At 31.9% G+C, this 16,550-nt stretch overlaps 1 protein-coding gene across 1 annotated transcript in view; it reads right to left on the bottom strand.

Moving 5' to 3' along the window:
• Positions 1–16,550, bottom strand: part of Sema1a (semaphorin 1a) — a 776,225-nt gene that overhangs the window by 147,633 nt on the left and 612,042 nt on the right. The window contains 1 exon segment of the mRNA XM_073968138.1: positions 15,816–16,011. Within this exon segment, the coding sequence (XP_073824239.1) occupies positions 15,816–16,011 (196 nt within the window).

Genomic DNA, 16,550 nt, shown 5'->3' with positions numbered 1-16,550 from the left:
TATCCAATGATGCAAAAAACATTGCAAAAGTGACAACAATGATTCAGATGAGTAAAACAGCAACAACAACACTATATTTTCTCTGTAACGGGAAATTTATGTACTCAATTACTCAAATGTCTTTTAAATCTCTTTTTCCATTACTATTTTACTCAATTACTTTTATAAATGATGAGTATACATTGTTTGAGAGAATATTGAATTATAAATATGCCTATACGTATTGCTCTTTTTATGTCTCTTTCAAGAAAATTTCTTATAGCAATTTTTTCTCGTATGTAACTTTACTCATTTATTTATTTACTTTACTCATTTACTCACATATTTGTTTAACATCATATTATTGCTTAACAACCTATAAATCAGAGCTGAGCAAAATCGAGAGAGAGGCTAATTTAAGAGAGAATTAATATTTAATTTTTCTTGATGTTTCATTACTTATTTCAACATTTTTTGAACATTAATGTTGTCTAAAATCGTGCACAATGCAAATTATTAAAAAATATAAATAAAAAATTGCATAAACTTTTAATTGTTTATGGTTCACAAAAAACTAAGAGTACGTTTTCACAATTTGCCTGTGTGCTAGCACACAGGCGTGCTCACCCCTACTATAAATACTATGATCTCATATCATACATCTGCAACGTATTCATTTTCTTATTTTATTTTGTAGTTCTCTTAAATTTTACAAGTACTCTTTATACACATTTGAATTATAATCCATTTATTTTCTCTTATGACTCTTAAGATACTCCAATGGAATATAAAAGGTTACAATAACAATTACTGCGAACTACAAACACTTATTAAAAAAATGAATCCATCAATAGTGTCCTTGCAAGAGACACATTTTAAAACCACATACCCTATACCTATACCAATTAACTTTTACCTATACAAGTCCAAAAATTCTGCTTTGTTGATACATAACTCCATACAGCACGAATACATCGCCACCTTTGATAATCTTGATACTGTAGCAGTAAAAGTATTTTCCAAGCAAACGTTTACTATATTTTCAACATATATTAACCCTTTAAAAAAATATTCCCTTTCAGACCTCGAACAAATTTACCAGCCTTCATATTATCCTCTTCTAATCACAGGTGATATGAATTGCTGGCATAATTTGTGGGGATCCCCAACACACTTTTCTACACACAAAACCTTTACCCATATTGACCTAACATTTGCATCATCTTCTCTTGCCATTCACACGAACTGGGAAATAGACACCGACCTTCATGGTAGTGACCATTACCCAATTCTAACAACATGTTTCTTTTCCAATAAAACAGAAAACAACATGCACTACAAAGCACTATTTAACACAAATAAAGCGAACTGGAATACATATCAAGACCTATCCAATAAATATTGCGCTGAATGTCCATTAAGTTCTAACATTAATAAAGAAGCAGCCAATGTACAAAAAATTATACTTAAAGCAGCAAATGAAGCCATCCCACGATATCCTCTTATTAAAAAAAAACCCTTTGTTCCGTGGTGGAATCGAGAGCTAGACGACTTGAAAAAGGAAAGAAACTATCTTTTTAATCAGTTTAAAAGAAATTGTACAAATGAAAACCTTATTAAGTATAAAAAACTGAACGCAGTTTATAAAAGAAAACTTAAACTTTCTAAAAAAGCGTCAATCGAACAATATACAGCTGAAATTAACCAACAAACTCCATCAGGTAAAGTCTGGACGAACATCCGAAGATTTTGTGGAATAAATCCCAAAACTGGGATCCACTGCATTTCTGACAGCATCAACACAACAATTACAGATAATCATGACATTGCAAATGCCTTTTGCAAACATTGGTCCGACTTGTCACTCGACTCGAATTTCCCCCAAACATTTCAAAATGCCAAGAATATAATACATCAAGGTCCCAAACATTTGACACCTTGTAAAAGTGCTGAAATGATAGAAAATAAAATATCCTTCATAGAGTTTTCTTCCGCAATGAGAAAACTTAAAGGAAAAACACCGGGAATAGATGGTATAACATATAAAATGATAAATAATTTATCTCACACGACAAAAACAAGAATCCTCAATTTATACAATGATATTTTTTCAACATTTATTCCGCAATTATATAAAAATAGTTTAATCATTCCTATTTTAAAACCAAATAGCAATAAAACATCAATAACTTCCTATCGTCCAATTTCCCTGAATCCATGTTGCTCAAAAATACTTGATAAAATCATGGCCAACCGCCTCTGGTGGTTCGTAACTACAAACAAGTTGATAAATAATAACCAATTTGGTTTTAAAAAGGGAAAATCAATATCAGATCCTCTTATTTATATCGACTATTTTATAACAAGATCTCTTAGAACCAGTAGTCATCTGTCAATTGTATCTCTAGATTTTGCAAAAGCTTTTGACAAAATCGGAATCCACACCATTTTAAACCAACTCGAGGATTGGAAAATTGGACCTAAAATATATAACTATATTCGAAATTATCTGTTGAATAGGAAAATAAGAGTCAGAGTAAACACCTCTTTTTCAGAAGGAATGAAACTTGAAATTGGAATCCCCCAAGGATCTCCTCTTTCAGTCATCCTCTTCCTCATAGCTTATAACAGACTGTCACAATCAATACAGTTACACAAAAATTTAGACTTCTTTGCATACGCTGACGATTTTGTGATAATAAAAAAGCTAGGAAGAAACTGTAAGCAGGATATAAACATTGACTCTTTAGTGTCCGACATTGAAGAGTGGTGTGAATATTCCGGAGCAGAACTTTCCTTAAATAAATGTAAACATCTACACATATGCAGAAAGAAGAATTGCACTCCAATGTTAAAATCTAACACTTTCCAGATACAGTCTGTTGATAATCTAAAAATACTCGGAATAGTTTTCAATAAGCGTTATAATTGGGACAATCATGTAAATCACTTAACCATTTCATTAAATAAACAACTTAATATTTTGAAATGTCTCTCAAACAAAAAATTCCGCTGTAGTACCACATCATTGGTTTCATTAATAAATCCATTGATATTATCTAAAATAGTCTACGGCATTTACCTGTATGGCAATACCTCTAAAAGAAACATAAACAAAATACAAACTATTTTTAATTCAGCTTTAAGAATGTGTCTTGGTGCACACCGGACAACAAAAATTGCAAATATGCTGTTTGAAGCGAACTTATCCACCATAGAAAATTACAAAAACTTATATACTTGTAAGCTCTTCAAAACAATCCTTATAAATGATGGTTCGCCTTTACTACAACTTTTAAACAAAGTAAACAAAACAAATATTTTTAAATCAACGGACTCAGTCTTAAATCGCATAGTATCCATTTGTGAGGAATATTCCATTTAATAAAAAGTCAAATATAACTTTCAAACCATATTGGAAATTCGACCCACTTCTTATTGATACCTCTTTAAGAAGGTACAATAGGGATCATACCATCAATGAAGTATATCAAAACGAATTACAAATTATTGAGGAAAACTTAAAAGGATATACTTTCCTATACACGGATGGTTCCAAATATAAAGATAATGTTGCTTTTAGCGTGATTGAAAACCAACATATTATGAAAATCTCGACATTAGCTGAATACAGTTCATCTTTTTCATCCGAAGTTATAGCTATACATGAAGCTCTTCAGTATGCAAGAAAAAATAATAAAAAATATGCTATATTCACTGACTCCTTGTCTACTTTAGACTCAATCTCAAACCTCAACAATACCGATTTTTATATATCTTCCATCAGGAACATCCTAATCCAGCAAAGCCCTAAGTGTAAACTCATTTGGGTGCCAGGGCATAAAAACATATCTGGTAATGAAATAGCTGATAAAGCCGCAAAATTGGCGGTTCATAGACCATTAACCGCTACTGAAAATCTCTCAGTAACAGATATAAATAAATTCTTTAAATCAATCTTCCATTTGAAACGGAACGAAATCTGGGATATGACTTCCAACTGGTACAAATCACTAAACTCTGACAAAAGCTGCATGTTCGACTATCTTCGGGTAAACAATTCGCTGACAAGAAAAGATGAAATTGTAACCCTTCGTTTGCGTCTTGGTTACTGCAAACTTACGCACGATCACATACTAGACAAACAAAAAGATAAACTATGTTGCCTTTGCAAACTTACAACATCTACTATACAACACTTTGTAACATGTCCCAACTTAAAAACTCTAGAAAAAAATCATCTTCAACATACAAATGTTGTTGATATTTTAAAAAACTTAAGTAATAACAAAAATGTTCTTATTAATTTTCTGAAAACTTGTAACCTTTATTACTCCATTTAAAATTTCTCACCATTATATGTAATTACTTAAAATAAGATATTAATAATATCATAATTGTACAATATGTAGTTACCTGTGTAAGCCTAAGACCTCTGCAGTCATGGCTTCACTCTCCCTTTATACTTGTAATTTAGTTATAAGTATAAACATGAAATAAATAAATAAATATAACTCGTGCTCTACGTTATTAGCCTCTCTTTGTTAGATTTTTTTCCGACATTCAGTCACCGATTGTGAATTTACATTTGGGATTCGATAATAATTATATTGAAAATAAGTAAACCAGAAATAAGGTCAAAATATTGGAAGGTGTGGGTGTGGCATGCTCATATAGACGACATTTGATTTCAAATTTTGGAAAATACGTAATTTTTCCAAATTTCTGGAAAAAGAAATAGATATTTGTCGGAAACTATAACATATATTGTGTTTATTATTTTTTGTTAGGTAGGTAGTTTTATTGCCTTTAAAAAACCTTTTACTAAATTACTTGTGTAAAATGTGTGTTTTTTCTATACCGTTTCCCGTTTTTTACACAAATTGACATTTTTAATTATATGAGTTTTTGTATGAGTTATATGAGTTTTATAAAAACCTGAGGAGTATTTTTTTAATTTTTGAACAAATTTAAAAAATTTTGAAAACAAAAGATTCTGGACCATTGTGCCACGTAATGTTGTCTTACATTTCCTGTATATCAGACAAATACAACTTTTAAAAAATTGGTGTTGCATGAAGCTCGAAACGTCGCACAGAGGGGTGAAATCTCAAAAAACGGAGATTAATTCAAAAAAAAAGAAATTCAGTTTTTGGTATAACTGTCGTTACATGGTTATAGGGTATAAAACTACATGTCTCTAACCCAAATGTCAAGATCATATGTTTTTTTACTTTTTTACACGTTGTTAAAGTTGAAGAATTTTTCACAATTTCAAAAGTAACATAAGAAAATTAAATTTTCTTGTGTTTAGAGAGTAATATCTTTTTTCTGTGCATCAAAAGACATTATAGAATAGAATCGTCAACTTCAGGTAGTTATCAGAATTTTAGAAAAATATAATTATTATTTTTTTATTGAAGAAATGGTGAAAATAGTCATACATTAACAATCTGGGAGTTTTGTAATAATATATTTTGTATTCGTTATTGGAGCTCTGGTTGTTATTTGTATATTGTATTTTTGTTTAGTGTTTTGTTATATGTTTTTACTCTACGTACTACAAACTATTATGGATCGTCAGGGTGATATTGTTCTTGGAAATTTAGGATAATTTCTTTTCAGAAAGTAGTCCTTTTTATGTACATAGAACCACTGAGAAATATGTTTTGCTAAGAAATATATTTTGATGTATACTTATAATTTTTACGATATCTATTCCAAACCTTGTAAAAATTCTCCTAAAGGAATGGGTACGATCTTCAAAATATGTCAAATTTGTCTGCTCCTGTGTATAGAGGTTATTCCAAAGTGAGAATTTATGGGGACGATGTTTCGTAAAAATAATTTTAATCTTTTCAAAATGCACGATTTACAATTTAAGCAACTTTAGTTTCAATTTGGCGACATTTCCTGAGTATTTCAGCCATGTAAACTTCTCTGCAAGTGGTGTCTTAAGACACGCCGTTCGGACTCGGTAATAAACAGTAGTCCCATATCATTGAGCTAATATGAATCGGGGTGCACTCATTGATATGAAAGAAGTCTCCCCTGTCCCATCTGGGATGTTTGTGGAACAATTATATAGTTTCAATTTATAGCTAAATTGTTCAAAAAACACAAAATTTTACTGTACCTTAATATGGGAGATATACAAAAACATTGACCTATATGGAAAATTTTTCTCACAATAAATTCTTACGCACTCAGAACTATAAATACTAATTTTCAGAAAAATATACTAAAAAATGTGGTCATGACCCTCGAAATACATAAAATCCGGAGATACCCTTATATGGGAACTACATTTAAAGATTGATCTAACTTTATAATTCATTGCCAAATATTAGCTTAACCAATAATTGAAAATATTAGAAGATTAAGATTTAATCAAATAAGAAATGTAGACAAAACCGTACAAACACTTTATATTTTTATGGTACCCATTTATGAGGGCTTCGCAAATACCTCTCCAATCTCTTAATATGCACCAAAACTGTGTTCCGTTATATTGATTGAGGCTTGAACATTCACAAAAATATTAACATTAGATCATCCAAATGCTTCCTTGAATTAATCTCCGTTTTTTGTGATCTCACCCCACTGCGCGTCGTTCAGACGCTGCAATAAAAAGGAATCATTGAGCTAAAAATAGAATCGGACTGCACTCTTTGATATAAAAAAAGTTCCATTATCTGCTCTTCATCTAACATAGAATGAAATCAATCAAATCTAACTTCCCGAAATTTGAGCAAAATTTTCGAAACGAAAAGGAACAAGAATCTAAAAAGAAAGAAGTAATGCCTTTTGGAAAGACAATGTTATAAATTAAAAATAAATTAATAACACATAAATAATATTTTGATGAAAAAGTCTGTCCTATTGGTTCGCTACATTTCATTCCCAAAGGATCCCTAAAAGATCGGTTTGAAGATGCCTACAAGTAGCGACATCATTTCTTTCCAAAACAAAAGAGTATAAATATCCAAATTTTTGTTATAAAAATAAGAAAATTACAAATTAAATGTAAGAAAAGCAGAATTTTCCATTTTCCAAATAAGACATGAAAATGTCATGCCAGAGGGTTGACGAAAATGACATGCCAAAGCATTAGTGACTAGGACATGTCAAAGCATTGGTTAAAATGACATGTTAAAACATTGGTGAAAATAACATGTGAAAGCGTTGGTGAAAATGACATGTAAAAGCATTGGTGAAAATGAGATGTCAAAGCATTGGTGAAACCCACATGCCACAGCATTGGTGAAAATGCTATGCTATGGATCCGAAAATGAATTTGATCTTCAGGGGGTCACGCTCATATACAATTAATGAGTGAAAATGCTAAAAAGATAACATGCCAGATCACTTGCACTCATGATTAAATATCATCCTTGACATAGAACATTTTACTGGGCGGATGTTTTGCCTGGTCGGTGATGATGAGTCAGTCAGTCACTTATCACCCAACTGTTTTATATGGATTTATATATCTACATATATTACCTATTATATTCTATGTATACTCACGGTTTTATTTACATATATTATATGATGGTGCTGTCAATTTCAATATTTTTCTTTCAACTTTTATCAAGTTGCAATGTTGATATAGCACTGCCAATTTTAAAGTGTTTTCATTTATTTGATTGTTCTTTTCTGGTTCGTTTTTCTTCTTGAGTTTTGTTTCATTTACTCTTTTTAAATGCTCTTCTTATGGTTCGTTGAAGCTGTGAACTCATCGTCAGAAACAATATACTAAAAATACATTTACAAACCGTTCTTTTTGTCATGTCAAAGTGTTCTTCTTTACTTTCATTAACAGCTCATCTCAGTCACCTTTTTTAAAAAAATCTATAGTAAATCGGAAAGCAAGAAAAAATTAAAATCTAAACATTCCCTTTGTGAAGTTTTAGTTAAACTGCGAGAAATTCTTGTGGGGAATGTAGATAATGAGGCATTGAACTAGTATTTTTTATAATAATTACCCTGGACTAGTTAATGAATTACGTTAAGTAAACAAATTATTGAGCGCTAGTGGCAAGGGACGGACCTATGAAATAATTATTCAGGGACACTCTACAGTGAGAGGCCTATTCAAAAATTACGCGCTATTCAGGGAAACTCTTCAGTTAGACGATGAGGAGAGGAGCCATTTCCACTTAAGCCACTTCCCAATTACAAAACCAACAGAACTGATATTGAAAAAAATCCAACCATTATAACCATTATATATATCAGCAAAAATTTCTAAAATCGTATTTTCCATTTCAAAAAAATCAAAAAAAAATGTTGATACTACATCTATGATTTTTGGTACATAGATGAAGAAAAAAATCGTCATTCCAAATCTGTTTTCGTTACCAACATTGATCGTTGCGCGCAAAAGATATGACCGTTTCAATTATGCTAATTAGAAAAAATTCTAAAAAATTCGCGGCTTAATATAGTAAGCTGTTATATCCTATTATCGTAAACTGAATTCGCACCCTTTGCGATGATGCAAAAAAAAATTCGAAAAGCTTCAATGGATTCGCGAAAAAGAAAATTTGTTAAATAATTTCACGTATTTACAAACATATTTTTGAAACAATAGCGCTTATACTTACAAAAATATATATAAGACAATTATAGCAGCATCCAGACATTGTGAGGAATAAAATGAAACATAAGTCGTGAAGTTTGGAGCTATAGTATTCATGTTATTTCCAAAAATACAAAGAAAATATGACGAAAAAATAAAAATCATGTTATTCTAATTTTATTTTTTTATGGTTTTATAGGAAAGGTTGAAGAAAAAATTTTTCAGTTCTTCGTCTTTTTTCGTCAAAATTTCGCCCAATAGTGAAGATATTCCATTGCAAAAAATTTTTCGCTTATAGTTTTCCTATTGGCGAATATTTTTAGAACATTATATTAAATCACAAGGAATTCCAATTGTGGCATAACATTAAAATAATGTTATATTGAATATTACAACATTTGAAACGCATATAAACCGCGTAATAGTGAAAATGACATGATGCGCATCCGATTTTCCAACACAGCGAATCAATCCCTTTTATTTGGTGTACAGTTTGTGAAATTCCATTTGGGGACCACGATGTAGCATCAGTTGCATGTTAGGGTGCAAAAAACAGTAAAATGCCCATAATTTCCACGAAGTACATTTGCATTTTATGCGCATCCGATTTCAATGATCACCATTAAAAAATACATCATCCTATGTCATTTCAATGCGATCCATCAAGAACGGTGGATGTAGCACCGCACTCAGTTTTTAGAGAAAATTTATTATATATCCGGATTCGCGAACGTTTTTCAAAATCTGTTTTCGCACATTTTAAATATGCGTTTCGCTCTATTTATCTAAGTAGGAATAACACATCTAAAACGCATCTAAATACGCGATATTTTCAAAAACATTTTTTGCAGATTTTCGAAATTTGAGGGGTATCATATCCGCCGATATGGTGGATGGATTTAGACGCGCAAAGGCTTCTTAGATTCAGAACGTAAAAAAACTAAATTCACGCGGGTTTCCACTGAAATCGAATGGCATTTGTAAATTTTGAATCCAAAAAACTGTCTTTTTAGAACAAATTACGCACAAAAATTTCGACTTTAAGCTGAGATTGTTGTGAACCTTTGAAGGCTACACGCCCGAGTTATACATCAAAAAATGCGTAATCGCGAGTACTACAATGTCATAATCAGTTTTTAAACGAGTACAGTTGCGCATCCCGATTAGAGCAAAAATTCAAAAAACCCAATTTTTCAGTCTTCAAAATGTCAGCATCCGTTTGAGATTGATGCATTGGTTATATTAAAAAATCATACATTAGAATCTTCCTCTCTGAAGTGTATTCTTTAACTTCTTCTTTGAACATTATACTCTACATTGTATTGTAAAGCCACTAATTGAAAATTGACTTAAAAAAACTAGTTTCCTTCAACGATTGTTTCCTATTTTTTTACATTAAAACGAACACAGCTTCCGCTCAAATTACTATTTTAAGAAACCCATCGGTGAATCGGGCTAAAACAGTTTATTTTACCGAAATGCGTCCAAAAGTTATGGTATAGTAAAACTGTTCGCGAGTTACAGTACCCCATACATCAGTTTCAACATAAGTTAATTTTCTACAAAAAGGTCGATATGTGCGAATTGGACATGGAAAAGTTTACCATTAATGCGCAAAAACTTACGTATACATAAATGTAATTTCCAAAATCGATCTTGGTCTGGCTTCTTAGAATGCTATCGAGGTTGATGGTATTAATGTACAAGAGAACTAGACATCATAAGTTCTGAGCTAAAAGGAATAAATAATACATGACAACATACATATCGTCACCTGAAATGCCCAAAGATGTGACCGTCAACGTAACCCTTTGAGGGTTACTTCTTTGGGCATTTCAGGTGACGATATGTAAATGTGATTTAATTATCAGTTCAAATACAAAGCCACGACTTTCCAGAAATCGAGAAATTCGGCTTTTAAATAATAACGACTTGGTTGGTTCTCATATAATTATTTCTGTGAATTACTAAACGGAATGATAAACTTAAAATACCCTGCATAATCTTGTGGATGGTATAGAAAGGAAAGTTGAAATCTTTCCTTCATCGTTTCAGCATTTTTAATGTTCATATAACGTAAATAAAGATACATTCCATTTAAAACGTCTCTATAATAGTCTATAACTCACAGACCATAAAAATCATTGACCCTATACTAAATATGTTCGTATTGGCAATTTAAAAGAACACCAGCTTTTCATGTGTAAGTCATTTATGGAAGATTGCGAAAAAAGGCTCTGCACATTTAGAACGTCACATAAACTAAAACCAGAAGAAAGTTTATATGACAATTTATGAAAATTATTGGTCATAACTTGCACGTAACTTAAACAATTTACCACGCTTCCCTACTAAATAATACTGGAATGCAAGTTCAGAAAATGGACACCATTAATAGCAAACAAAGTTCCAACTTCTGTTTATACATCAATGGGATTCTGACAATGTGATCACATGAACATAACATAAAGTTTCAAGAAAATTGGCTATATTTTGTATATTTATTTCGCTATAAATTATCGAGTTAGAAATAGAAAAAAAATATTTTATGTCCTTGTTATTGGTAAAATAAGTAGCTCGAATAGTTTATTCCAAATAGAAACAAAACGTAGGCAATGATAAATACATGAGACAATCACGAATACACAATAAAAGAATATAGTCTAATGTTCAGTTGTAACTAAGGAACGTGGTGGAAGGACAAATAATAAAAACAACAGCAAAAATGTCATAAAAATATTTAGAATATTAGGCGTAAGCATGAAATGATGAAAATAAATCGTTTCCTTAGTGGCTTCATGATAACACCAGTCAACCAAGCAAACAAAACGGCCATAATAAACAACAGCAACAACAACAACAACGGCCAAAAACCATTATCTGAAGTGTTCATGTAAATGTGATAAAAATATTTATCCATCCCCTAAAACAATAAAAAGACAAATGTTTATTCATGCTCTTCAGTCGTCAACTTTTCAAACTCACACTTAAAACAAAAAAGAAAAGTCAATAAATGTTTTTCTTCTTGTTTCCCTCAATCCTCAGAAATGTGAAAAATAAATTGTTTGTAGCAAAATTTTTAATATTTACAAATTATGATGGTTTGGTAATAAAACAAACAGCCTAACGGCTTTCTTCTTTCCTCGTTCCTTTAAAAAATAGGTGTTGTTTGCTTTTCAACAAAGTTTTGTTTTTTTTTCGTATCTCTGGTTTATGTAACTGCCTGTGATAATTTACGATAAATCTGATGTGGAGCGGGATTCTTTGTTGATAATAACCCGAAAATGTATGAATTCATGGTTTTCATGTGATGGAGTTAAATGGATTTTATGTTTGATGAAAATGAATGCGTGATGTGATTTAAACAAACACAGCATGTATATGTAGTTGTGAAAATTTTCAAGAGGCACAGTGGAAAAATTAGCTTTAAAGCTCATAAAATGTTCGGTAGAGTTTTATGGAAATTAGAAAGATTGACTTTTGTTAAGTATGTTTTGGTTGGGCTTTTTGTGGTCACATTGTGTTTTTATTGAAAATATTATATATTTTTGATAATTACCTATTATTAATGTTAAAAACTGAACTCCACAACTGTTCAAAATGACTTCTTGAGTGACTAACTAGTGAAGATGAGTCGTAAGGGGGGATATTGAGGTATAACCCAGATTTCACAACTCGCTTTTTAAAGGTCACTAAAAGTGAAAGAAAGGTTAATTTGGCCTATGGATTTCGACGTATTTTAGCAACTTGTGAAAAAAAAACAATTAAAAAAAGTATCCCAGCAAAAATTCGGATCGGTTAGTCATTATGTAACCCATTATAAAGGAAAATAATAAAAATAAATATTTTTAATATTTTTTTTTTATTTTTCAACTTTTAGTGGCCATAGAATAACCAGTTATTCTAGTACTTGTAGAATACTTGTATACAATCGTATGTTTTTCCGATTAATGTACATTATACGACTGATGTCATAAATATCCATAATATAATAAATAAAAAATTATAATAATATTAATAATTAATTAATAAATACAAAAAAAAACTAATTTCGAAAAAAATGCATCTCTCTGAGTTTTTATGCGTCCGCGAACGTGTTAAAATAATGGGATAGTAGAGGATAGTAGAGGGTTTGTGTCAAGATTACCAAAAAGTACTATAAAACCCATTATTTGGTAATGATTTTTTTTTTGCTGGGATCAGTCGGCTTTGCCGACAGAGATATAACCTCAGCCTGTGTGAATGTTGAACTTTTGTTTGGGAGGTGTTCTATGTTGAACTTTTGTTTTGGAGGTTTCCTTATTCCATATTCGAACTGTGTCTTAGATTCGCAAAAATATTACGATGTGTAAAGTATGGACCAACTCGGTTACTGCCTTCGAGAGTACCGGGCGCACCATTTTAGCGAAAAGTTGTGAGATTTTGTGGGGGAGGTAACTGAAGGATTGGACCGATATGGCTCATCTTCGAACTTAAACTAAGTTTGTACAAAATATTATGAAGGCCAGATTTTTAGAACCAATCGGCTGATCCGTTCGAGAGTTATCGTGCGCTCCAGCCACTACACATGGTGCCAAAGGTTTTTTTTTACACCTTACAAAGCGATTCGGGAGCAGCTCTTAAACTGCACTTTTCCCGATTTGTGTTTCGCAGAAATATTACGATGCGCAAAGTATGGACCAAATCGGTTATTGTCTTCGAGAGTTATCGTGCACACCATTTTAGCGAAAAGTTTTGAACTTTGGTGGGGGAGGTACCTTCAACCTTAAACTATGTTTGGGCAACATATTACGAATGCCAAATTTTGGTCCGAAGCGGCAGATCTGCTCGACAGTTATCATGCGCTCCAGGTAGTCAGACAGACAGAAGTACGGACATTGCTAAATCGACTGCAAATTGTCTGAAACGGATTTCGTTCAATCATACTTGGGGTCTAAAATCATTATTTCGATGAGGCACATTTTGGCCGTATAAAAGTGTATATACTCTCGTTAGTTTAAAGACTGAAAGTATGAAAAAACCATTTCAGTTTTTATATTCGATTGTGGAGGAAAATATAAAAGTGCAATTAAAAGTAAGAGTCGGCTTGATTCAGGACAAATTGTGCGTTTAAGGCAGCCAGAGTACAATTATTCATAAATAATGTATGTGAGAATAATGTGGCTAAAACATTCCAAATACCGAAAATCGGGAGGACGTGAACCTGTACCAATCATTCTCTGCGGGAGTAATTTTATCCCCTAAAGATGGGATAATGAGGTTACAACCTTTAAGAAAATCTAAGGGGTCTATATCAACATAAGTACGTGCTCTGAAAAATTCCGCAACTAAGACCAAGTACCAAGTTAGATTAAAGTACCAGGTTAAATCTTATGGAGGCTATATCAAAACGTGCAGGTATGTCCACAATTTTCGATGGAGAAATTTTTAACCACTGTGAACAACAATTGCCATGTTACAGCCAATTCAGGTGGAAAATGTAGTTACAACGTGAAAATACCTTAAATCTGTTGGTACCCTTATATGGGGTATATATCAAAACGTTGACCTACATATATATAAATTTTTTGGTAGAAATGTTTTAGCCTCTGGAAACACATAATACCAAATTACAACCAACAACTGCAACATTTTTTAAAGTAGTGCGTCGCATTATATAGGGTCTACATCAAAACCTGAACGTGGTAGATATATTATTTAGCCTCTGGAAAAACAAAATACCAAATTACAATCACATCAGAGAACTAACACCTTAAAATTCCCTAAAGAGAGTGACTCGTCGAGTTAAGTGGGAGCTATACTAAAACGTGGACGTGGTAGAAATACTTTTTAGCCTCAGCAAACACAAAATATCTAATTGCAAACAATTTGGTGGTCAAATAGGACTAATACCTTCTAAATAAATTAATTGACGCGTAGCGTTATATGGGGACAAAGCCAAATTGAGGACCTTATAAACAATTTTTGGGGGAAATGTTTTTCAACCTCTGGAAGCACAAAATCCCAAATTGCAACCAATTAGGACTAACCAACGGGACTAATGCCAAATTCCTTAAAGCGTCGACTACGTCAATACCAAAAGTTCCACGACCTACCATACATTTGACCAAAATTTTATCCACCTACTTCAATTCGTGGATATATCGATGTAGAATGCGCGCTGATCAAGAAGAGTTAAAAACGGAATTACAAACTTAATATATCCTCCATTATATGGAGGAGGGTATAAAAAGTGATAGCATTTAAGCCACATCTAAAAATGTGATGCGATGAAGAATAAATATAACAGCTCTCTACTCTTACCAACAATGTGAGCTTTTTAAGATTTTAATTGTGGTGACCAAAACGTCCTGTTTCCACTGTTCTTGCAATCGAAAAATCCCACAACTTCTTTTTTTATATCTTAACAAAAAACGGCAATAATTGCTTTTCATATATGCGGTTATAGTGACTACTTATCACACGTTAAGGGAAAAAAACACAATCGATGGCGTAAAAATGTATCCTTTCTGTTTGCTGTCAGCACTCATAAGGGAGTAATGGTATTTCCTCTTTGCAAGGATAAGAAAAAAATAAAAAGGCAAACATAAATAAAGGCAATGACAAATGTAGTGGGAGGTAACGGGATTTATTTTGTGTACACTGAAGAGTATTTTAAAAACAAATATACACAATAAAAATTTGCAAATATTTATTATGATTTATTTTTTTAGCGATGCAATCAACCCAACCACCTTCCATCACTACATGGGAAAATACAGTCAGCAGTAACAGTGGAAGGCCCAATATGTACTGTGCAGCAACATCATCAACAACACATTGCTTGCCATCATATGATTTGCAAATATTTTAACATCCTATATGTGGCCTGCTTTCTGTCCCATCTTGTGGACTTTTGTGGATGATGATCATCATCATCGTAAATTCTACTGTTTTGATATTCATGACGGGTATAGCCACATGGATTTTGTTGTTTGGGCCTTAGTGGCTGTTCTGTGGATTGGTGTGGGCCATATGTAAATATAACATTCTATAAACCACCAAAGTTAAGAGATGAAATACCAAAACAAAAAATCACCATAACATATATTTATTTTTGTTTATTTGTCTCTTCTACGTTTATTTGCTTTTTAAATTCATCATAGACATAGTAAAAAACATAACAAAATGCGTACAAATTGTATATTTCTATATGAAAAGAAAAAAAAAACATTGTGGGTGGTAAATGATAAATTAAAGCAATGGTACTCACCAGCAAATACCGATGTAGAGTTGTGTTTCGGATCATATGGACACACAGCCTGGCCATTTTTACTTGCCTCCAGGGTATAATTGTTCTCGTTGATTATATAAGTGTGACACTGGGGACGAAATGAATTTGTACCGCATACAAATAAACGTCCTGGCGATGTCACGACCATGATGCGTATATAATTTTGGCACGCCTCCTGCAAAAGACACAAATAGAAAAGAAAAAAACCATCATCATCAGGACATCATGGTTTAAAATGTGTCAACAATTTTTGTTTCCTCTAGGCACAGGACATAGCAGGAGGAATAAATACTACTTTTTTCGAATAATAAATTGAAAACGGAACTTAAAAATGGAATTGCGCAAATCGACAATTTTATATTTTGTCATATTATTATAATGTCCGGTGCTAATTGCCCAGGTATTGAATTTGTATAAAAGGTATTTTTAATTACTGGCACGTTTTTGTAATATACATACATTTTAATATATTTTGTAAAACACGTTTATAGTTGGTTAAATGCAAAATATTTCAAAATTGCTAAAAAGTGCATACATACACATACAAAATCGGAGCAGTCGAAAAAATGATTTTAATAAACGACGAATATAAAATAGGGAGAAAACAAATCTTATTTTGTGGCAATGCTACGAACAGTAGAATACTTTAATAGCTCCTGTTTAGTTATTTGGTTATAATTACTGAATATTAAGTTGTAGTAGAAAATTGCACAA

This window comes from Musca autumnalis, unplaced genomic scaffold, assembly GCF_047663935.1.
Source record: "Musca autumnalis isolate F117 unplaced genomic scaffold, ASM4766393v1 scaffold_2, whole genome shotgun sequence".
Taxonomy (NCBI): Eukaryota; Metazoa; Arthropoda; class Insecta; order Diptera; family Muscidae; genus Musca; species Musca autumnalis.
The sequence above is the reverse complement of the archived record's forward strand: the minus strand, read 5'-3'. Positions and strand labels throughout refer to the sequence as shown.